Below are 23,802 nucleotides of genomic sequence, written 5' to 3' on the forward strand. Positions count from 1 at the left end.
TCTGAATAGTGTTTTTATTTTTCTAGCTGTGAGACATGGATCCAAGGTTGAATACCCTGTAATTTGACATCAGTGTTAGCAATGAGCAAAACAGTAAAAGGTACTTTCCATTGAGGTTCAAGGTTACTTTTCCAATGATGATGTTTCCAAAATACCTGATCTCCTACTTGCTAATTCTGTAAAGGCTGATCGGGGAGCTGGAGGGGAAAGGCGGTGGACTTTTTGATTTTAGGACTGTGTGCATTTAATTAATCCCTGACAGTATCTGAGGATGTCAGACTGGGTGAAATTGGAATTCTCTGTTAGCCAGGATGAGTGGGGCATTCTCATAAGTCCTCCTGTAGTGATTTCAAAGGGAGACAGTCTATGAGTTGATAGGGGAGAGGGTCTCAGAGTCATAAGAGTGATGGGCAACACCTGTGGCCATGGTAAGTCCAGTTCTTCAGACAGTGTAGCCAGCTTGGACTGGAGGATCCCGTTGGCTCTTTCCACAGTGCCTGATGGTTGAGGATGGCGAGGGCAGTGAAGTCTTTGACTAAGGCATGTTGCCCTTGTGATTTCCTGTGTAATTTTGCCACTGAAATGTGATCCTCCCTCACTAGAAATGGTAGGGCGGATTCCCCACATGGGGAAGATTTGTTCTAGAAAATCCTTGGCAGCTGAGGTTGCTGAGGTATTTCGGCAGGGGAAGGCCTCTAACTGTTTAGCAATCACGCATGTGAGAGTGAGCACGTGTTGGCAGACTCGTGCCCTCGGTGATTAGATGAGGTCTATTAGGGGGTGAAGGAAGGGTCCAAGGGCCACTGCTTCCCTTCCTTGCCCCACCTTTACAGTTTTCCCAAGTTTATGTTTCTGAAAGAGGAGGCAAGTGGCAACCCCTCTGTTCAGATGAAAGCTTAAAGGTCCAAACCATCGTTGGTCAGATCGAGCCCACATTTTGTTCTTCCTGTGATGAGTCATGTGGTGTAGACTGTACACAGTGACTATGGAGTAGACTAGGGCTCTACCCAGTGGCCTTGTGACAATAATATTATAGAATTTATAATATCATTTAATCATGGTGTCAAAGGCGCATTTGTAGTGCACCCATCATAGCACTGTGTAACTTTTACACCTTGTCTCAAAACGTTTCCCACCATCCTCCCCGGTTTGGGGCAGACATCCCAGCAGTCAACGCTAGATGGCAGTAGGAGACAAGTCAAAGATTGGACTGAGGCTCAAACTCTACAGTGCGCAGACGCCCCCAGCAGAACTCGCGCGCGCGCAGCTGCGGCAGCGTGGGCTGCTGTTTCTACTGCTGTCACCTTATTGGTGTCAGTATTCAGTGGCTGCGGCCACTATCCCCGCCAAGATACTTGGGGCGCTGCTGAGTTCGTGGCTCGGGAGCCCCTTTCATGGGACGGGGATCCTCTTGAATGATTTCTGTTGGCGGCCCCGCAGCCACGTCAGTTCGCGGTCCAGAGGTGGTGATGCGGGTCGTTTCTGGGGTCCTGGCGTGGATTCTGCAATGCAGCCCTGCCACCGAGTTGGACAGACCCCCGTCCCTGTACTAAAGCTCCTATTACTTATAGTAGTTGGAGTGCTTTTTTTTCTGAAGGTTTTGCTGCTGAGGCTGCTGCAGAGCATGTGAAGCAGGGAGGGATTTGGCCTGACCATCAGGGGTTGGCATGCACTGGCCTGTTGCATGGAGCAGGGACCAGCCTGCAGGCCTGAAGTCCACAGGTGGAGCAAAGAGCCCACCCCACCCACTCAGACATTGGAGGAAGGCCCTGTGGCACTGGGGCGGCACAGCCCTCCTCCTCAGGGATACCCCACATACCTGACATTCTTCCTAAAAATGGGGAGTTCCACCAAATTCCTGCCTGTTCCCCGGGAGGGGCTCCCTGTGACCAGATATAAATAACACCCAGACGCTGACAGGAGGAATAGTCAGCCAATTTATTCCTGGGAAAAAGCAGAAGCCAGTGGGGAATCCGGCAAGAGCAGAAAATGCCAGTGTCCTCCAGGGTTTCCCATCCAGGAGCCCAGCTCTGCCAGCCCCGACCAGGAGCCGTTGGAACGTGGACCCAGGTCTTCTTAAGGGGAGACTGAGAACAGAGCCTGTTGTCCTTCCTGGAGGCGTTGGACCAGGGGGGTTCAGAGGCCCCTGGGCTGGGATTCAGGAGTCCTGGGCTCTGCTCCAGCCTGTGTCACTGACCCGCAGTAGGACCTTGGGTCAGTGTCTTGCTTGGATCCAGGGAACAGGATGAGAGAATAAAACAAATGACTGTTGGGGATCTTAGACTTACTGCCAAGAGAGCCAGAACCTTCTTTAGCCATCAGGATAAGCAGAGTCCCAACACTGAATGACGGCTTCAACCAGCACAGGCCAGGTCCTGCCTCACGATCCAGGATCTCACACAGAAGGCAGAGCTGTCCCCAGACAGTGAGGTCCCACAGTGTCTCTCAGTGGCTGGACACTCCACTGGTCAGGACCCAGTGAATTAGTGGCTCTGTGTCCACGCATCTCAGGAGCAGCCACAGCCCTCCCATCAGCACAGACCCCCCTGCCCTGTCCTGATCTTCCTCTACCTTCCTGCCCTTTGCTCACTCAGTTCCCTTGAGAGACGTGGCTGCAACCCTGCCCTGGGGCATATGCTTTCTCCCTCACCCTAGCTGGTGTCCAGGCATCTACTGTCACACAGATTTTGGCAGAGGCAACCAGGCCTGTGTCCTGGCCTACCCGGAGCCATCCCAGAAAATGAACGGAATCAAAGTCGTGAGAGATGAGCCCAACTGGAAAACATGATGAGGCAGCTGAGTCTGTAGCAGTCAGCAAAGAGCGGACAAGCCCTTCCCTGGAGCGCCCCCATTCATGAGTTTACTGAGCAATAGACAAGTAGTACATCATTACGTGGCCTCCAACATTCTGGAAGCAAAGTTTCTGTAAGCAAGATTTGACAAGATTCTGCGCAGCATATACTAATCCCTTTCTTAATCTATATTTTTCAATTAAAAAAATAACGTAGTTTATGACCAACTCAAGTGAGTCTATAACCTGTTAAAATGGTGCAATCCACAGTCTGCGAAACACTGCTCTGCTGTGCAGCTGCAAGAGAAGGGAGGCCAGAACACAGGGGAGATGTGGGGCTGGGAGGGGAGCTGCTGTCCCCCTGCCCCATGGGAGAAAGGGGACATTTGGGACTCTGGTAATTGCGCAAGGATTTCTGCTATGGCAGGATCTTCTCTGGTCTGCTACTCCAGGCTCAACTCTCCTGTCCACCCTCCTCAAAGCTCACAGATGCAGGGATGTTCACAGACACAAATCTCAACTCTCCTCCCCTGGTTGGGACCCGGCCATGGTGCCCAGTGCACTGCAGATGAAGTCCTGAGTCCTCCCCGAGGCTCAGAAGGGACTGACCCTGCCACCCCCCTCCAGCCCCCTCTCTCTGCCCTGCCCTCCACCCTCTCTTAGCTCAGACATTCCTTCCTCCAGGAAGCTCTCCCTGAACTCCCGAGACAAGTGATGACCCCTCTCTCAGGCTCCCACAGCTCTTGGGTTTTCTGAACCCAAACCTGACCTCCCTGAGCCATCATGGTCTGAGGACAGTCTGTGACCCCCAATGATGGGACAGGAACTGCTACTGAGTCATCACTGTGTCCTCAGGGTCATGTAGCAGAGGGCTGGGCACACAGCTCATCCTCAGCTACTATTTAATGCCAGGCCCTTCACTGTGTCATTTCTGTTAGACCAAAAGACAATAGGTCAGCTGGGCCTGGTTGTCTCCATTTCAAAGGGAAGGAAACTGAGGCTTGGAGAGGCAAACTCACTTCCCCAGTTTCACTCTGGGAAGCCCGGCATGCGGGCACCAGCGCCCACCCCGACACAACCCCAGAGCTGGGCTGTGATGACACCCCTGTCCCCAACTGGGAGAGACCAGCACTTGCACCGAGGACACCCCTGAGCTGACCTGGATGTTTCCCTGAATCCCCACATCTGCTGGGTCTGGACACTGAGGCGGTTCCCCCCTCACAGTAAAGGACACGCTCCGTTCCTCTTTTACTGGGTCCTCGCACTGGTTTCTGTCTGGAGCGGGTGCATGTCATGGAGGAGCTGAGTCTGGGCCTGGGCTCCAGGTGGAGGGGAGTCTGGGGAGCGAGTGCAGAGGCTCCCGCAGGGGAGCACAGACGCAGAAGGCAGGATCTTTCCAAACAGGGAGGGGGTAGAGGGACACAGCTGCTGACATGAGGGAGAGGTCGCCCTTTCCACGCCCTGTGGAGAAACTTGTCCACGCACGGGTGGTCTCTGTGACCCTGACGGGTGGAGTCCTGCAGGATCTGGGCGAGGTGTCTCCCCGTCCTGATGGCACGGGGTGACCTGGACCCACAGAACTGACCCTACAGTGTCCCTCAGGGAAGGGGATCCTTCACCTTCTGTCTTCATATCCAGACCCCAAGATGGCTCTTCTCAGGGGAAATTCCATCCATCTCCCTCTGAACACCCACGTTAAGGATAAAGCCTTTAGATCGTACTGATGGTGGTGGAATTTCTCCTACAGAACTTCACAGACGAGTAATATTGACAATGACCTTGACCACAACAACCAAACTCAAATGGATTATCTTACCATTCTCTCTCTCTCTTTCATGAACTCAGTGAAAATTGTGACTTCTGAGTGTTCTGCTCCCCACGCCTCCCCCGTGTCTGACACAAAGCCTGGGGCACACGAGGTGCTAAGTGGACAGTGCTCCTGAGGAAATGACCATCACTGGAGAGACAGAGAAGGAGGTGGGGAGAGCGCCCTGGGGGCTGTGGGTCCCAGGGGTCCTCCAGGGCCTTGTTCATGTTCATTCAGGAGCCACCTCAGCGTCCTCCCCACACATTCCCCTGTTCCTCAATCTTGTTCAACTTGGAATTTTCCATTGTGTAAAACTAGTCTCTCACCTGAATGCTGTGAGCTGCCCTTTAGTGAGCCCTGGGCTGGGGCTGTGAGTTCAGGGAGCTGACAGGCCCCCCGGGAGGATGTGAGGGGTTAGGATTCCAGGGGAGTGGGAATGAGGCCATCATGCTGGGCATGAGAGGGAGACATTTGGGGGAGAGGTTTGTGGCGGGGCACCTGCTCCTGCCCCAGGGCCCAGCGTGTCTCTGCAGGCCAGGCAGGGGATCTGATGACATCACCAGGTTTTCAGGAGAAATAAAAGCAGCTGCTGAGATCTGCTGATCCCCTCTCCACTCCACTGCAGGCGCCCAGAGCCATGGCTCCCCGATGCTGAATCCTGGGTAAGGAGGACCCACCCCAATTCCCACGAAGCCCATCTCCAGTCTCAGCCACCACCCCATCCTTACCTCAACATAATCCTCCTCCCTGGCCCCATGCCCTACAAATGTCTCCATCATAGCCATACCCATTCCACATCCCAAGATCAGCCCCATCCACATCCCTGATTCAATTTCCAAACTCACACCCAATACCATACATGTCCTGTGTTCCCACTCCAAATCTAATCTTCTACATTACTTTTTAATCTATGTTTTTTTCTTTTCTTGCTGGGAAAAATTCACCATGAGGTAACCTCTGTTGTCAATCTCCCTCTCTCTCATTTTTCTCCTCCCCAAAGCCCCAGTACACAGTTGTGTGTTCTAGGTGTAAGTCCTTCTAGCTCTTCTATGTGAGTAGCCTCCACAGCATGGCTACTGTCAGAGGAGTGATGTGGTTCTGCGCCCAGGAACTGAACCCAGGCCACCGAAGCAGAGCAAGCTGAACTTTAACTGCTAGGCCATCAGGGCTGCCTCGTAATCTTCTACATTTTAGTGTCAGTCAGATATGTAAGACAACACCAGTGTCAGCTCAGCCCCGTTATGGCCTGACTGTATCTGAGCCTCCTGCTCAGAACTCCTCCCACCCAGGAAATATTCACACTTTCCAGAACCCTAAACCCATTTCCTCCAAGAGTCCTGTCTGTATCCCCTCACCTTCCACAGGCCCATAATCCCAAGACACCTGGACACAGGTGACTGGATTCCACCCTGGACTGCTCCTAGCCTTTCCCTGTGCCTCCTACAGGACAGACACCCCCTCAGACCTTCCCCTACCCCAGGTGGGGCTCCCCGAGGTGGACCCCTGGCTGCCGCAGCATCCCCACCTCATCCCTCTGCCCTCCTACAGCTGTCTGGGCCGCTCTCTGCATCCTCTGCTCACACGGAGCCCCAGGTGAGCCCAGGAGGGACACTCAGGGGTGGGGTGAGGCTCCCAGAGGGCACCAGGCTGGGAGCCCCTGCCCTGGTGCCTGGTCACACCAGCTCCAGCTCTTCCAGCGTCGCCCGTGGGCGCTCACCTGATGCTGTCTCAGCCGCACGTGACCTGTGGGGACATGTTCCACGACCTCTTGCAGCACTGTTGCTGTGACGACGCTGTGGTGCCTGTGGGCAGGATACGGAAGTGTGGCAACTGCACCTTCACGGTCTGCTTCGAGCAGTGCTGCCCCCAGTCACTTAGACCCCAGGAGTCCTTCCTGGTGAAGCTGAAAGGCCAGAGTTGTTCCTGGGCCCCGTCCCCGGATGACAGGGTTTGTCACAGGTGAGGTCCTGTCCCCTCCATGGGATTGGGGGCTGCCGGGGAGCAGGAGGGTCTGGATGCCTCTTCTGTTCCTAATGCGGCCCCCTGGCCCTGTCACCTGCTCCACTCCATCTACCTCTCCCTTTTCTCTCCTGGTTTCTCTCTCCCTTTGTGTTTATTTCTCTCAGCCTCTTTGCTGCCCTTCTTGTGTCTCTCTTTTCTACTCTCTGCTCATGTACTGTCCGTCCCTCCATCTCTGTCCACCCCTCTCTTGCTCACTCTCTCTCTCTGTCTCTCTCTTCAGTGTCAGCTGACAGAGGACCCGATGACCAGATGACTGCTGGATTCTGCTTCCTGGATCAGCCTGGGAAGAGGGGCCAGGTGTGGACTTAGATCTGGGACGTGGAGTGGGTGTTTGGGGACAGGAGATACTCAGACTCAATCCTCCCTTCTCATTCTTTCTCCTCTTTAACACTCAGCCTGAATCTGTCCTAAGTAGGGTGACTGGTACCCTCTAGGATCTCTGAATAATAAATCTTGTTCCTCAAAGTTCCCTGATGGTGTTGCTGAGGTGCGTCCTGTGATCGTAATAAGAACCACAAGGGCCGGTCCAGCTACAGCATTGGCTCTGGCTGCGGAAATGTCTGTGGGACTCAGCACAAGTAATACGGACCCAGGCGAGTGTGTCAGGCACTCCTGCCCTGCAGCATCACTATCAATAGGCTGAGACCCACACAACACCCGTTCACCAGTTGGTAGACATTTGGGTTGTTTCACATTTGCGGCTATTATGAATAATTCTGCTGAGTATTCTTGTATAAGTGGGTGTCAAGAGGTATTTCATTATAGGTTTTATTTGCATTTCCCTAATGACTAAATGTTGATTATCTTGTCATGGGTTTTTTGGCTATGTGTACGTTATCTTTGGAGAAATGTCTGTAAATTCCTTATCCATTTTTTAATTGGTTATTTGGCTTTTTATTGTTGACTGGTAAGAGTTTTTGTGTTGTGTTGTTTTTGACGAGGAAGATTCACCTTGAGCTAACATCTGTGCCAGTCTTTCTCTGTTTTATACGTGGGACGCCACCACAGCATGGCTGATGAGTGGAGTACGTCTGTGCACGGGATCCGAACATGCAAACCTGGGACACTGAAGCAAAGTGCATGGAACTTTATCTACTTGGCCACGAGGCCAGTCCTAGTAAGAGTTTTTATTATATTTTAGATACAGTTCCCTCATCAAGTATAGGATTTGCAAATATTTTCTTTCATTTTGATGACTTTTCACTCTCTTGATGGTGTTCTTTGAAGTACAAAGTTTTTAATTTTAATGAAGTCCAATTTATGTATTGCTCTATGGTTTTGGTGTGTTCTAACGAACCATTGCCTATCTCCAGGTCATGAAGATTTAATCCCACGGTTCTTCTATGAGTTTTATAGTTTTAGCTCTTACCTTTATTTCTTTGATCCATTTTGGGTTAATTTTTAACATGATGTGATGTAAAAGTCCACCTCGTTGTTTTGCATGTGGATATCCAGTTGTAGAAAACACTATTCTTTCCTCTACTGAATTGTCATGGCTCCCGGGAATCAATTAACCATAAAAGTAAGAGTTTATTCTTGGCGTCTCAATTATATTCCATGGAAATGTATGTCTACCCTTATGCCAGTGCCACACTGTCCTGATTATTGCAGTGTTGGAGAAGAGGGAGAATCCCCCTCCGCCCTTTTCTTTTAGGTTCTTAAGGCTGACCAAATAATTAAAAGACAGGTTATCAGGAGAAAATAATACCAAGTTTAATAACATGTATACATGGAAGAAACCAGGGAAACTGAGTTTCTCAACAATGGCAGAGATTCTCATCTTAAATCCTATCTTCAGCTAAAGACAAAGGAGGATGTTGGGGGTGCAGGGGGAGGCAGCTATGGGGGATTACTGGAAAGCACAGTAATCAAGGGTATGCAGATTTAAGTCTTCTCCTTCCGTACTGATAAGAGTGTCCAGAGATAAGGTCATCTCCGCTCTTCCCAGTACAGAGTGCGAGATATCTTTACAAATCTAAATGTTTGGTAAACAGAACTTTGACAATAATGGGCTTAGTGAGGACCCTGTCCATACCCAGAGTTAAATTCCTTTAGGCAGTTAGTGGTGGAGGTCAAATGTCCATCAGAGAAAATAATCAAGATAAAGAGATATATTTCAGGGTGGACAATTTTGATCTCCCACAATAGTTTAGTCATGAGTTTGGAAACCAGGAGGTGCAAGTCCTCCGTGTATTTCCTTGTTTGTCAAGATTGTGTTGGCTATTCTGGGCACCTAGCTTATCATGAATTTTATGTTCTGGTTGTCAATTTCTGCAAAAAGAGGGGTTGGGTTTTTGTAAGGATAATGTTGAACCTTAGATCTATTTGGGAGAGATTGCCATCTAAACAAGAACAAATTTTCTAAGGGAGGGAGCGTGTGGGCTCTCTTACAGGTCTGCCCATGTCCAGCAGAAATGGGAGGTGAGGGACTGAAGCTGTCAGTGTCTAGCATCAAAAATGGAGTCTTTCTCTTTATACACGGAGATGGAAGGTAGTACTTGCAAATGGCTTCTTGGAGCCTCGAGGAAGGTGCAGGGACAGGATTTGAACTCAGGACTGTTGACTCCAAAGCTTCATTGCTATCAATTTGTGGCTCTCAGAGCCTGGCCTGGCCCCCGCTGCTCTCCCATCAGCACAGCCTCCTAGACGCCCATCCTGTCCTAATCTCCCTCCTCTTTCCTGCCCCAGGGCCTGATTTAGCTGCCCTGAGAGACCAGGATCCTCCCACATCAGAGCTGGGAACCCCAACCCTGCCCTGGGGAACATGCTTACCTCTTGCAGCCTGACCTCACACCGCTTTTTGGCAGAGACAATCATGCCTGGGGCCCAGCCCACCTGCAGCCTCCCCAGGAAATGCCTGGGATGGAGGTTGTAAGAGCTGAGCTATTTTCTTGGGAAGACTTGACTGTAAGTCAGTGGCTCTTAGCTAATGAGCCCATGAGCCTTGGCCCAAAGCCTTCTCCATTCCCGAGTTCACTAACCATTTTTCTGTGACTCACTGTGAAATGACAAAGTGGTTGTTTGTTAGCACTAAGTATGGGGTGGTTTGTTAGACAGCAGGAGGTAACTGAGGCACCTTCCAGGTGTTATTATCAACGTCTCTTCAGTCCACTGCTCCTTCCCCAGGCTGGCATCAAGGCCTGGCATACACCAAGGGCTCCATTGTGGTCTGTGTCAATGTGGCTTCCAACCGTGACAGTGTCCTTGCACCTGACAATTGTGGGAGGGTCTCGTCTCTGGTCAGTTTTCAGGTGGCGGTCTTCCTAAATTCTGAGCTGCCTATCATCCTCCACCCTCTCAAGGGAGTGGAGACGTATCACGTACATTTAGGGAGCAATTATGTACTAAGTGCTGTTCAAAGCCCATTCACCTTGAATCCTTTAATTCTCACATCAACCCGGTGAGGTAGGTACTACATGATCTGGTTTTTCTTTTGAGGAAGATTGGCCCTGAGCTAACATCTGTGCCAATCTTCCTCTATTTTGTATGTGGGACAGCGCCATAGCATGGCTTGACAAGTGGGGTGTAGGTCTGCACTGAGTAATCCAAATCCATGACCCCAGGCTGCCAAAGCAGAGCATGTGAACTCAACCACCATGCCACTGGGCTGGCCCCATGATCCCTGTTTTATAGAGGCGGAAACAGAGGCATGAGGAGGTCACTCACTCCTCTGGGATCCAGATGAGAGGCCTCTCTGCAAAGCCTGCTCTTCCCCAGGACCCTGCCCTCAGAGGGGTCCAACAGGTCTCCTGGGGGCTGAGGGACTCCGTGTCCTGTGGTATTTTGCCGAGTCTCAAGCCAGCCCCATTCCACATCAGACAATGTCGTCTCCCTCAGTCTGTGGTGCTGGGCCCGGCCTCCTGCCCCCAGCCCTGTTCGTGGTTCCCCTTTCTCTTTTCCATTTTCCCATTTGTATTAGGTTGCTAGGGAAGCCATAACACAATACCACAGGCTGGGTGACTTAAACAACAGAAATTTATTTCCTTACAGTTCTGGAGGCTGCAAGTCCAAATTGAGTACCAACAGGGCTGGTTTAACCTAAAGCCTCTCTCCTTGGCACTGTATTCTTCGGAATCAATATCCACATTAGGTCCAGACAGGGGCGTGTGGGAATTGAATGGAGGTGGTTAATTCCAGTTATAAGATAGATAAGTGCTGGGGGTGTAACGTACAACAGGATGACTACAGTGAACATGCTGCATGGGGTATTTGAAGGTTGGTAAGAGAGTAAGTAGATCCAAAGAGTTCTCATCATGAGGAAAAAACTGTTTTTCTTTTTTTGGTATGTATGTGAGATGATGGATGTTAACCAAGCTTATTGTGGTAATCATTTCATGATATATCTAAGTAGAATCATTATGCTGTACACCTTAAATTTATACAATGCTCTGGGTCAATTATATCTCAATAAAAGCAAAAAAAGTAAAAAGAAAAAAACAAAAAACCCAAATTAAATCCAGACATTCAATCAGTTGACATGTCTATTAAACACCTTTTAGTCTGTCTGACACCAAACTACTTAATCTCACATTCGTGTGCCCGATGTGCAGTAAGCCAATCACTGAGACACTGGTGCTTGGAGATGGAGAAAGGTTTATTCAAATTGGCCAAAACGAGAAGGCGGGGAGGATAGGTTCCCTCAAATTCACCTGAACAAGAGAAGAAAGCAGGGGCTTTTGTAGAGGTAAGGGGCTTGGCAGGAGGAGTTTCAGAGAAACAAAGGGGAATCCATGTTTCACTCCCAATAAACCCTTGGACAATCTGACTTCTGGGCATCTGGGGGCTGGTTATCTGGTGAGCATAACTTCCTTGAAGGCATTCTCTTTCTTCTGTAAAACAAGCTCATAAATCCTTGTGACCCTTGAGTCACCCCTCAGGTTAAACAAGAAAACAGAAAATTGACAAGATTAACTTCTTTTCATAACAAGGTGGAAAGGTAATCTTACTGAGTATTTACAGTAACCCTCAGGTACATGGCTTCAATCCCCATCGTCTTTTTTCCTTTCCTCATTCTTGTAGGAAGGGAGGTGTCAATCATTCTGGCTACTTCCTCTGGAAAGGGGGTGAAGATGGGGAAACTGAGGAATGAAAATTTTCAACCTTAGATTGAAAACACTTGGACATTGGATTATATTTTGCATTATTAAAATTTTTGCACCTTGTTCAACAGTTTTAGTACAATATTTGAAAGCACATTTTATCATCATATATCAAATCAGAAGAATAAGAACTGTAGACAACTCAAATTTTAATAGTTCCTGAAGAATAGATCTAATCCCTTGTGGAATCCAAGAGAACAGGCCTAAAAACCAGTCTAGACAATATAAACAAAAATTATCAAGGGGTCCTCATGGTCATGCACTGAATAAGTTTTGGGATGACATATCCAACTTCTGGAAAGATTACTTGCCTTTGCCAACATCTGAGAAATTCTAATAATCCAATTGTCTTTCTAGGCTTGGGAGTCAAAGTCAATGAGGAAGCATAACAGCCAGTTACAGATAGAAAACAGAAACCTCAAAGACAATTTACAGAACTAGAATCTAATATCCACGAGTGTGTATTATCGTTTCTACTGAAACATAACTTTTCTCTTTGAAATCACCTTCTATTTTTTTTACCAAAGATAACCAAATTAAGACTAATTGGTTGGTGTGGCCCAATTATTTACATAAGTACAGCAAGAATAGCAATTGATCATATAGATTCTTTTAAATCTACTTTGCTGCAACTTTTTATAAGGAATCTCAGAAAAAACTTTAAAGGCCTCTCAAGGCCAGGAAAGCCAATCCAAAGACTTGTTATCAGACTCCCTCTGCAAAACCCATAGATTTGAGTGATTTCCTCTCTTCTCTTGTGATTCCCCAAAATATCCTGAAGTTCTTTGCACCTGCCAGGGAAGTGACCTTCTTTACTCACCTCGTAAGGTTGCTGGGAACCCTATAAGCGAGATACCAGACCAGTATTTCCAAGGGGCTTTATTTCATAAAGTCAATCTTTCTCCCTTAGCCATCTGGTCAAATCAGAGTCTATCCATGTTTCTCTCAAATGTGACATCCAGTCACACCTTGGTAATATTACCAATGTTTCCAATTGCAACCCATTACAAGGAGAACAGATTCTTATTGAACTTATGCAAATAACTATATTGCCATGAGAATAAGAATATTCACTCACTAAGAATTTCTAAATTTGGGAGGGATCAGGTAGGGAGAAAAAGATAAATGTTTCAATTCTGCTTACAAAGATATAATTTGCAAACTGCTATAAGCCATACTTAGCTTAAGAGAAAAGAGAAAAAGGTTTCTTAAATCTGAAAAAACAAAACATTAAAAAATCGGCAATATTTCAAATGAAAGTCATAAAAATTATAGTCATCGTCATCAGTTCAGTTAGTCCCATAACTATCTTTTGTTAGCAGTTTCATGAAGTCATCAGTTTTTCCCTTAGAGTTCTGTAATTTCTCACTCAGTTCAGTTTCATGATCTGAAAGTTCATCAGAAACTTGTATTCTAGAGTAAGTGTCAGAGTCCTTTCCCCGAATCTCTCTGAAAATGAGGACATGCCTATTTCAATCAAACCGACAAACTTAAACAAGCTTTAATTTGCCAAAGCTCACTTACTTTAAACAGTTAAAAAGAGCTCTTAATGTTCGCTATAATCAGCAGATAGAAAAACATCTCACACTGTATGGGCTCAGGCAACCCTATTGACTTCCTTTAGTACGTTTAATTAACATTGTCTGAGGGGCAGATTTATATGCTGTTTTACAATATCAATACTGGGGGAATGTTTCCCCCAGTGAGACACAATGTCCATCCCCACAATACAATTTATAACACAATCATGCCAGAGCTGTAATCACTCAATTCCACCAACTCTTATACCTCCAATCATAGCTTTCATTAGGACTACACCCACACGTCTTATAATATTAGGTAGGGGAGGCATTCTCACCCAGACATAATGTCAATTTTCAAAACACACTCAAGCAAAGTTGATATAATCTCTTTATATAAAATTATCTCAAACATTCCAACCTTTATAATCTTATCAATTCTTATACGTTTACATTTTTTCAATTTAATTGCAGCCTGAGTCAGTCTTAAGGCTAGTCATTATTTTTTTTTTGTATTTCCTTTTTAATTTGGTCTTTTCATAGGTACCAAGAAAACAATTATGATGAGAGCTCTCTAAAAATTTATCCAATTTAGAGGTTTTTCCAATTTAAGGATCCATGATCTGGCAGTTTTCTCGAGAGTCTTAAGAACATTGTGGCCATGTGATGTTATAACAGAATATGTCCTTTTTCCTTTTCATGGGCTTGTAGCTAAAAGTCTCCAAATTTTGGAGAATATAACCGAGGGGGCTAGAGGTAGGGGTTAATTTAGTGTGCTTCATAGCTGACTTACACACAAGACCAATGCACCCACGCAAAGATAAAATCCGACGCCTGACAAATGCAAAATCAAAAGCAGACCCAAGTCCAATGCATTTCTCCACTCCAAGTAAGCATTTCGCTGAGGCTGGCTGACACCAGCAGGAAGAATGGAGCAGCAGGGGAAGGCCCCTGGGCAAAGAAGCCCGGGCAGCTGCTGGGGGCCACTGATCACTCGAACCCTCACCAGGAGACCGGCCAGCCACAGGCATGAGACTCCTGGTGGCTCACCAAAATTAATACCGAACCTCTTAATCTCAAGTTTGTGTGCCTGATGTGCAGTCACCCAATCACTGAGAAATCAGTGCTTGGAGGTGGGGAAAGGTTTATTCGAATTGGCCAAAACAAGAAGGTGGGAGGATAAGTTCTCTCAAATCTACCTTAACAAGAGAAGAAAGCAGGGGGTTTTATGGAGCTAAGGGGCTTGGGAGGTGGAGTTTCAGAGAAACAAAGGGGTCACTCCTGATGAGCCCTTGGGAAATCTGACTTTTGGACATCAACGGCAGCTGGGGGCTGGTTATCTGGTAACTTCCTTGAAGGCATTCTCCTTCTTCTGTAAAACAAGCTCATGAATCCTTGCCACCCTTGAGTCCCCCCTCAGGTTAAACAAGAAAACAGCAAATTGACAAGATTAACTCCTTCTCATAACAGAGTGGAAAGGTAATCATATTAAATACATACAGTAACCCTCAGGTACCCTCTCCATGTTTTTTTTTGTTTGTTTGTTTCCTGACAGTTTATTTGGTGAAGGAATAAGGTAGTTTTTCCTGTAGTTTTCCACAAAAAATGTGCCTTCACCAAGGACCTGTCCACCATGTGGTTGAACTTGATTCTCTGTTTCCGGTCAATTGCCTCCTGTTTCCAGTAAATCGATGATGGAGTGACATCAAGGGTCTTTCCACCAGGAAGTGCACAACATCAAGCTGTCTCTCCAGTGGCCATGTGGCAGCCGTGGATGGTTACGGCTGAGATCCATTCATTCATTAGGCTCACAAAGTGGTAATAATGTCACTCTGCCTTTGTTTTTCTATCTTTATTATTTGGACTACTTCTATACAAAAAAAAACCTCTCTTTCTCAACTAAGTGAATATCTTGAGGTCCAGTTCTTATGTGAATTGGAAAGGCAGGATAAATGGTTGGGTCTTTATCTTTTTTGTTTTTTAGCCAGTTTTCGTAATACACACCTCATCTCCCTCATCCTGGAAGCAGGAAGATGGCTTGTCTATTCTTTTCCTGTTCCTGGGTAAGAAATGTTAAAAAACAAAATTCAACTGAGTAAATTTTAAAGATCTTACTGGCTTCATTCAAAGATTCATGAACCGGGCAGTATCCTGTCTAGCCTATAGAAAGGATCTCCGAAGAGCTGTCCAAGGCAAGAGATTTTAGGGCAGAAGGGAGCAGGGACAAGGAAGTTATGTTAGGCAAAAAGGCAGCTTGGTTATTGCAAGGTCACCTTTCTTTAGGGGATGGCTGGGGTCTATCAGGGAGATGACCTGACTAGTGCTGAGCAGATTCCTGGTTGAGGCGTTTAAGATTCCATTTCTGGGAGAGCTGAAACTGTCACTGAGTGAAATCTTGTTTTGGTGATGACGTGGGACTTAGCATAAGGGACTCCGTTTAGGGCCTGTTGCCTTGTTTTTAGCAGGAAGAGAGCTGTCTCCACTCACCACCCAGAAAAGAATCAGATCCGTCCTCCTCTCTGTCCCATGTGCTTCTCCCCTGGGCTCTCGCATCCTCTGTGTGCTTCCTCATCTAGGCTTCGACCACCACCAAACACAGCACAGCAGCGTCAGTGGACACAGCGAGAGGAGCCGCAGCAGGAACAGCCGCACAGGAAGCCCTCTGACCTTGACTGCCTGGAGGTCACCATGAAATGGGCTTCAGTTATACCCAGTGGGCCCTTCTTCACACAAGGATCCTATACCAACTCTGCCTCCAGCTCCCTGGACCCCGAGGGCTCCCCCAGCTCCTCACCAGAGACTGCAGGGACCGTGGCGTTCAGCCCGCAGTGTCCCACGTGGCAGGTGAACACCTGCTCCTCTCCGGGCAGGATCCGAGTGTCCACCCAGGTCTGGTAGGTCCCGTCCCCACTGGGCAGGCTGACCCCAGGCCCAAAGTTGCCTTGCTGCATGGGCTCCCCATCCCGAAGCCAGGTCAGGGTGGCACCCCGAGGATAGAAGCTAAAAGCCCAGCACCTCAGGAGGACCTTGCCCAGCAGGTTCTTACTCCAGGTCACAGTCACTGACGGGGGATCTGGGGGGAGACAAAGCAGAGTTGAGCAAGGCCAAGGAGGCTCCCTCCTTCCACTGCAGGGAAACCAAGAGCAGGAACCAGCCAGCCCTTCGAAATGACCCGTGCACATTCACCCCCAGCCACTCCTAAAGGGTGGCTACGTCCCCAGTGGAGAGAGGACTGTGGGAGGCTCCCACGCTGCTCCAACAGCCCCAGGACTCTCCGAGGGGGTCCGGCCCTCGGCCACCTGGATAGCCTGAGAGAAGACGAACTCCCTGCTCTCAGCGGCCATCGGATCCACTGAGGATGCTCAGCAGACGGTTTTGAAGAATTTGTAGGTACTGATGGGACAAAGGGGCTGCTCTGCTCTACAGGGAGTGAGAATCCTGCCTCGGTGATGTACCTCCTTCCTTCCCAACAGAATCGGTTTCACATGCTCCGGGGGGATGGAGGGACTGTCCACAAGGACGGCCAGCTGGCGCAGCCCGATTCTTTCGTACTGGGCCTCACCTTCCTCTGGAGACCTCTGGTTGATTATAGGTATTTTCATCCACACACCCCCTGCCCACACACACACAGTATCTACTCTTTCATTTTATTTTATGTCACAAGACTTAGATGAGGAGGAAACTTTAAAGTGGACTTTTCTAAAAGTGAAAGCAGAACAGCAGTGGAATGACCCTGGTAATAGGATTCTGGGTGGTTTGCCTTTGAACATGTGACCCTTGCTCCAGAGCTGGAATATTTTGTTCTATCTTGGCTTCCAACGAGGTTGGCTTCATCCTAGGGCCTCCGCCAAGGAGTTCAAACCTAGATGTCTCTCCCCGTCAAGTCAACATCCCAGAGAATGAGGGTCTTGGAGAGAAAAGGTTTCCCTCTCCTGCCTGCCTGGGGCTTGAGGTCTGAGATCTGGGCCCACATTTGAGGGCCCTCCACTTCTCCAGCTGATTGACCAGCAATGCGTTCAGAGGAGACCCTTCACCCACCCACATGGGTGTGCTTCTCCGACAATTCAGTCACAACTCAGCAACTAGCCTAAGGCCAGTGCAGGACAGCCACTCAGAGAACAAGAGGAAAGTTCTCTTCCTTGTAGGAACCAGGCGTAGACTCAGTGGGTGGACCCTCCCGCCCAGGTCAGTACCTGTATGCTCCAGGAGGCCCCTCCAGGAGGCCAGGTATCTCCAGAGTTGGGCAGGACAAGTCACACACAGGAAATCCTTAACCAGATCAGCCCTGGGGCCTTGGGTCTCCCAGAGCTTCTTGATGTGCTGGGCTGAAGGCGCGGCCAACGTCCAAGTGAGGGTCTGTGAGTCGAAGGTGAGGAAGTCCTGCCCTTTGTAGCCCAAGCGCCAGAAGCCTCTGGTGCTGTCTCCCTGGAGCTCACAGCCCAATGTGGCCTGGAGGGAGTGAAGGCCTGGCCCACCCCACGCAGTGACCCGTCACCTCACTGTCCCAGAACCTCTCCACCCAACAGGACTCCCACCCAGAGGGGTTATGTCGTCTCCTCCACCCACATCTGAGGAACCTGGTGCAGTCTCAGTGGGGCCTCACCTCTCTGTGCAATTCCAGCCTTGCTGTGCCCTCCCCTCCCCCAGCTGCAAGATAAACAGAGCAGGGACCAGACGCAGACCCACATGCCAATGGCTCTGCCCCCACTCACCCGCACCCTGGCCCTGCTGGCCCATGACCTCTGTCAGCATCTGTCTGAGCTGCCGCTCCTTCTCCTTCAGGTCCTTGGTCTCTCTCTCCCAGGTCTCAGGTCCCAAGTCCGTTTGGATCCCTAGACCAAGGGGCTCTGCCTTGTGGCTCTTGCCGTCATAGCGCAAGAAAACCTCATCATCAAAGTACCCCAGGGCCAGGAACTGGGGCTTCCCAGGCCTGTCCAGGGACAGGGCCATGAGGTCGTAGCGGAGAGTGTGGGTTCCTGAGGGAGGAGGACACGTGGGTGATTCACATGGCCAAGTTCCATGTTTCTAACAGCTGCCTCTGTCTTGAGTTACTTGAATCAGGCTATTGTGTCCTGACCCATCCCAGAGGGGAGTGCAAGGAACCAAGCAGAGTGTTTTGTGATGGACAGGATGAGAGCAATAGACGGTCCAGCAAAAAGATTAGGGTGGAAAGAGATTAGAGAGGCGTTAAGATGTGGAAGAGAAAGCAGGAGTATATTTGGGCAGAGAGAGAAGCAGAAATGACTGAGATCACAGCTGCACAAGGCAGGGGACTAGGAGCCTCCGACAGGCAGAAGGGAAATTTCCCACGGTCTTCTACACCCAGAAGAGAAGAACTGCCAGGCTCTCAGCTGAAACCTGTGAAGGCCACAGCGCCAGTTACGGAATCCTACTAGAACTGTGACCTCGTGCTGAACCAGGTCGATCCTGAGTGAATTGAGGTCATAAGGCCCTTGTATCTACTGAAGTGAGGGAAAGAATCAACCTTTCCTGGGCGGCAAATAACATCAACTGAAGCCAAGACGGGTGTAATGTAGGTAACGGCCAGGAGTCAATGTGAATTTGTTGACCTCTAAAGAGTCAGGAATACAATACTGGTAATCAAGAAATGGAGAAGATCCCAGAGAATTGGAGCCGACCTGCAACGATCCCAATGTTGGCATTAGCAGAAAAACATTTTAATATTAACATGTTTAAGAAAATAGAAGAAAATGAACAAAATATTTGGAAGAATATTTCACCAGAGAACTGAAATATATAAAAATAAAATGTTAATTCTAGAAATGAAATACACAATATCTGAAGTTGTGAACTCATTGGATGGGATCTGCAGCAGATTACACAGAGAAAAACAGGATTAGTGAGCTGGACCACGGGAAAATGTAATATACAAAAACAGAAGCTTAGAGAAATATGAATGGAGAAAAGGGGAAAGCTAAGCATAAGTGACATGTGCGATCCTCTCATCTGTATCACTGGAGTTTCAGGAGAGAAGAGAGAAAATGCAACCCTGGCATTATTCAAAGAGATAATAGCCAAGAATTGTCCAGAACAGATGAAAGGTAATCACCAGGTTCAGGAAGCTCTCAGCTTTAAGCAGGATAAACAGAAACAAAGCCACCTGAGAACATCATGGTCAAGATATTGAACAGTCGAGACAGAGAGAAACATTGAAAATAAAAACACCTAGAGAAAATAAGACATATTACTTTTAGGGAGCATTTTATAAGACCATCAGAGCTGACTTCTGAACAGAAATGATGGAAAGCAGAACACAATGAAACGACATCTTCCAAGTGCTGAAATAAAATCATTACCAACTTACAAATCCATACCAGGAAAAATACTATACTGGAAGGAAGTCAAAATAAAGATGGTTTAAGAAAAAAAAATGTGCACAGTCACTGATATCAGGCCTGCACTAAAGGAAAAGCCAATGGGAGCTCCTCAGGCAGAGGAGATATTATCCCAGAACAAAAGAAGCAAACGCAGGCAGGAAGCCCAAAGACCAACTCTGTGAGTAGATCCAAGGAATATTGAAGGAACAGAAGCATCATTTTCATGTTCTGTGGAATTTAAAGTGTATGTACAACTAAAGTTTATGACAACAATAATGTGAGAGTTTGGGAGGCTGGGAAATGGAGTTTAAAGGTCTAGCAATATCTGGGAATTGTTAAAAGTCATAATTAGTACTTGACTACAATACTAATACATATTATAATCTCTAAAATGACCACTGTGAGAAGAGTAAGAGATGTACAATTAACAAATTAATAGAAGAAAAAAATGGAGTATTGAGAAAGCTAGATATCCAAAAGAAGGAAAGAAAAGGAGAAAAAACGAACAAATAGATTGGCTGAAGAGAAGATATAGAGCGAGATGGTATATATAAACCCAAACATAACAGTAATTACATTAACGTGAATGGACTAAAAACTCCATGTGAAAGAATACGGTTATCAGATAGGCTTAAAAGAAAAAAATGACACAATCAACTTATGTTGCTTATAAGAGTCACACAAAGACATCAGCAGACTGAAATGGAAAGCATGCAAAAATGATATAAATGTAAGCTCTACCCAGAAGAAGGCTGGCATCGCTCTACTAACATCAGAGCAGGATTTAAGAAAAAGGACTGTTAGAGTAAAGAGAGGCCCATGCAGCGGGAGATTTCACCATCAGAAATCTGCACGTTTCCAATAACAAAGCTTTAGAATACATAAAGCAAAATTAGCTAAACTAAAAAGAGAGACAGATCCAAAACACTTCGAAGGATATTAACACCTGTCTCACAATAAGCAGAGTACAAGCAGACATAAAACCCGTAGGTACCCAGTCTGAACCACAGAATCAACTTGACATAGTTGACGCATGTGGAACGTTCTATGTGCAGATGGAATGTTTGCCACAATCAGCCACACACAGAGACATGAAGAGTGGTTCAACAAGTGTCAGAGGATTGAAACCGTTCAGAATATGTTGTCTGACCACTGTGGTAATACGCTAGAAATCAATTGAAAACAAAAGATATTTAGGGCTGGCCCTGTGGCTTAGTGGTTAAGTGCCCACGCTCCGCTACTGGTGGCCCGGGTTCAGATCCCAGGTGCGCACCGCTTCTCCGGCCATGCTGAGGCAGCGTCCCACATATAGCAACTAGAAGGATGTGCAGCTATGACGTACAACTATCTACTGGGGCTTTGGGGGGAAAAAAGAAAAGGCAGAGGATTGGCAATAGATGTTAGCTCAGAGCAGGTCTTCCTCAGCAAAAAGAGGAGGATTAGCACGGATGTTAGTTTAGGGCTGACCTTCCTCACACACACAATAAAAAGATATTTAGAAAACCCCCAATTGCTTGGAAATTAAACAGCACACTTGATATAGTCCATGGATCAAAGAAGAAATTGTAAGGGAAATTACAAAATAGTTTGAAGTGAATGAGAATGAAAACAATCCATATCGCACCTCGGGAGTGCAGCTAAAGTAGTGACTGCAGAGCAAGTAACAGCCTTAAATGCAGATGTTAGAAAAAAAGACACTAAATAGTGAACCCTCTCAGCTTCAATCTCAAGACATTAGAAAAAAACATAAAATACATAACAAAAGTCAAAAGATACAATAAAGATAAAAGGAGAAATCAGTGAAATAGAAAATTACATACAATAACAAGGGACAAATTTCTCAGAAAAAGAGTCATCTTATCAAAGCTGATATAAGAAGAAAAAGTCAATAGTCCCTTAAATATTAAGAAATTAAGGCCATGATTACATATTTTCCAACAAGAAAACTCCAGGCCCACATGGCTTCATTGGTTAATTCTAACAAAGGTTTAAGATTAAAACAATAGTCTTATACAAACTGTAGCGGAATTTGGAACACGAGAGAGCACCCCAGATATGTTTCATAAGGCCAGCCAAATCTGATGCCACCCAAGACCCTCACCTGCCTCCCTCCTGGTTCACCTCCCCAGACCTTTACCACCCCCATACTGCAGCCCCTCAGACATCCGCCCCCTTGTGTGGACCCCAGATACTCACCACCCCCACCACTGCTCCCAAATACCAGCTTTCCTGCTGATCTCCTTCCCTCTTCACGTGGACCACACACACACTCGCCATCCCCCTCTGTGGCCACCCACATGCTCCTTGCTACTTCCCTCACTCACTGGTAATTTCATCGCAGCTGCCCTCCCACACTTCCCGCCCCCACACTGCCTCCTCCAGACCCTCACCTGCCTCCCTGCCCTCCCCAGAGACCCTCACCGTCCCCCACCACGGGCCCCAGGTACTCATCTGGCTCCCTGGGGACACCCCATCCAGACATCGCCGCCCCCACGGAGTGACCCGGACACTAGGACCGCCCCCCTCTCCACGTGTCTCGGGAGAACATTTATCGTCCTCCCTGCCCGCGCCTCCCAAGCCCCCAGAAACTCACTTGCCCCCTGCGGACCCTCCATCCCAGGACACATGGCGTCCACGCCACCACCCTGCGGACCCGCTGGACCCTCCCCACATCCCCCTCTCCCCGGCACTGCGCCCCTCAAACACTCCTGCCCCCTTTGGTAGAGCCCCCTGCAAGCGCGCCCTCCGCAAGTCCTAACGTCCCCTCTCCTCCCGCCAGCCCCACACAGAGCCCGGTCCCCCATCCGCACCCAGACTCCCCCATCCCCCACCGCCGCCCAAGCTCTCACCAGTGCAGGACCCCAGGGGTTCCTCCAGTAGCAGGAACAGGAGCAGCAGGCGGCTCAGGGCTCTGGGGCCCCCCGGGGACCCTATCCCCATTCCCGTCCAGAGGTCTTGATACCAAACCAAGTGGGCTCACCTCCTGGTGAGTTAAATAAGACTCTACACCAGTGGAAGTCGTCTCACAAAGTAAGGTGTATTTGCAGCAAATAGAGGGCCATGAGGAATCATTTCCAAAGAAAGCAGGCACTTTTATTCCAGTTGGGTAATGAATATTCAAAAGGGAGAGGCGGGTATTCGCTTGCGCAGGCTCAGTTGGAAAACCTGCTTCTGCAGACACTGCCGGTCACCCTAATAAGGCTTAATCTCCTCCTGAAGAGATCTTTCTATGAAAATTAAGGAAAGGTCATGAGCGGAGCTCTTGTAGGGAGGCTTGATTACCTTCAGGGTGGCAGCTGGTTGTGTCTCCTTAACATAAAAACAGTTAAAGTCTTCCAAACCCACCCTCCAGTCCCTCGGGGCACTGGTCCTTCACAGTCTGTGTGGGTAATTTGAAAGCCTGTAGTTTCCAACCTCCCCTTTCATTTTCCATCTCGTAGCCTAAGGCCCAGCCCACCTTACTCTGTGTCTCCGGTGAGCCCCAGAGCCTCCCAAGGACGCAAACTCGCCGTCAGCTTTGCCCAGGACCCCAAGTATGTGCCGCAGGGTCCCAGATTCCCTCTGGCTGAGGCGGGGAAGGGCTGAAGTCTGTCTGGTCCTGGGTGTTCAGGGTCTCTGTGTCCCCCACCCACGGACAGGCCGGTCTGAGTTCCTGCCCTGTGTCTGTCCAGCTGTGTCTGCCCCTGCTGAGGAGAGACCCCATCCCACAACAGGGTGGGGTCTGCTGTGTGTGGAGCTCAGAAGCCACTTCCCCACAAGCTGAGTTGTGGAACTTGAGTCTCCCTACCCCTCCACCCCTCCCCTCAGACTAAGCCCCTCCTCCTCTCCTTTCTCCCCTAGGTAAAGGAAGTGGGAGGGTCTCAGCCCCCTAAGGAGGTCACCAGTCAGGGCTGAGGCTTTTCCTCCAGGGAAGTGAGCCTGGCAGGCAGAGTGTGAGCAGAGGAGGGACTTGCAGTCTCGCCCAGGACAAGATCCTACTGCTGTGAGGAGGGTCTCACCATCACCAGGTCCAGCTGGGGGGCCTTGGGAAAGGGTCTTTGGGACGAGATCCTGCTGTGAGGGAGGGTCTGGGGCCTGGTGGAGGCCAGGGGGTCAGGGAGGAGGCTGCAGAAGGAACGTGGCAGAGATGCTGTTGCTTGGTGAGTGTGTTTGTGTGTGGGGGGCCCCAGGGGAGGGGATTCTGGGGGGTCTGAAAGAGCTCCAGTAGGGGGCGCTGTGCAGGTGA

General features: G+C 48.5%; 1 protein-coding gene and 1 pseudogene across 1 annotated transcript; one reads left to right on the forward strand and one right to left on the reverse strand.

Moving 5' to 3' along the window:
- The first annotated feature begins 5,235 nt into the window (after positions 1-5,235).
- Positions 5,236-6,873, forward strand: LOC131397626 (insulin growth factor-like family member 1; annotated as a pseudogene).
- Positions 6,874-17,271: 10,398 nt separating this feature from the next.
- LOC131397038 (MHC class I-like protein MILL1) lies at positions 17,272-22,626 on the reverse strand. The gene is made up of 3 exons (XM_058529659.1): positions 22,427-22,626; positions 17,952-18,215; positions 17,272-17,705 (listed from the first exon to the last, which is right to left on the reverse strand). The coding sequence occupies exons 1-3, from the start codon at positions 22,515-22,517 to the stop codon at positions 17,308-17,310; spliced, it is 753 nt and encodes a 250-aa protein (XP_058385642.1). The 5' UTR covers positions 22,518-22,626; the 3' UTR covers positions 17,272-17,307.
- Between the last annotated feature and the right edge of the window lie 1,176 nt (positions 22,627-23,802).

The sequence above is a fragment of the Diceros bicornis genome, chromosome 34 (assembly GCF_020826845.1).
Source record: "Diceros bicornis minor isolate mBicDic1 chromosome 34, mDicBic1.mat.cur, whole genome shotgun sequence".
In the NCBI taxonomy this organism is placed as follows: Eukaryota; Metazoa; Chordata; class Mammalia; order Perissodactyla; family Rhinocerotidae; genus Diceros; species Diceros bicornis.

What these genes read in the sequence shown, in the direction of transcription:
- LOC131397038 (XM_058529659.1), bottom strand. Translation starts at nt 22,517, where the DNA reads ATGGGGATAGGGTCCCCGGGGGGCCCCAGAGCCCTGAGCCGCCTGCTG. An exon ending in ACCCCTGGGGTCCTGCACTG is followed by an intron (nt 18,216 to 22,426) that starts GTGAGAGCTTGG and finishes CTCCTCCCTCAG; the next exon opens with GAACCCACACTCTCCGCTAC. An exon ending in CCAGCAGGGCCAGGGTGCGG is followed by an intron (nt 17,706 to 17,951) that starts GTGAGTGGGGGC and finishes GGGGTGGGCCAG; the next exon opens with GCCTTCACTCCCTCCAGGCC.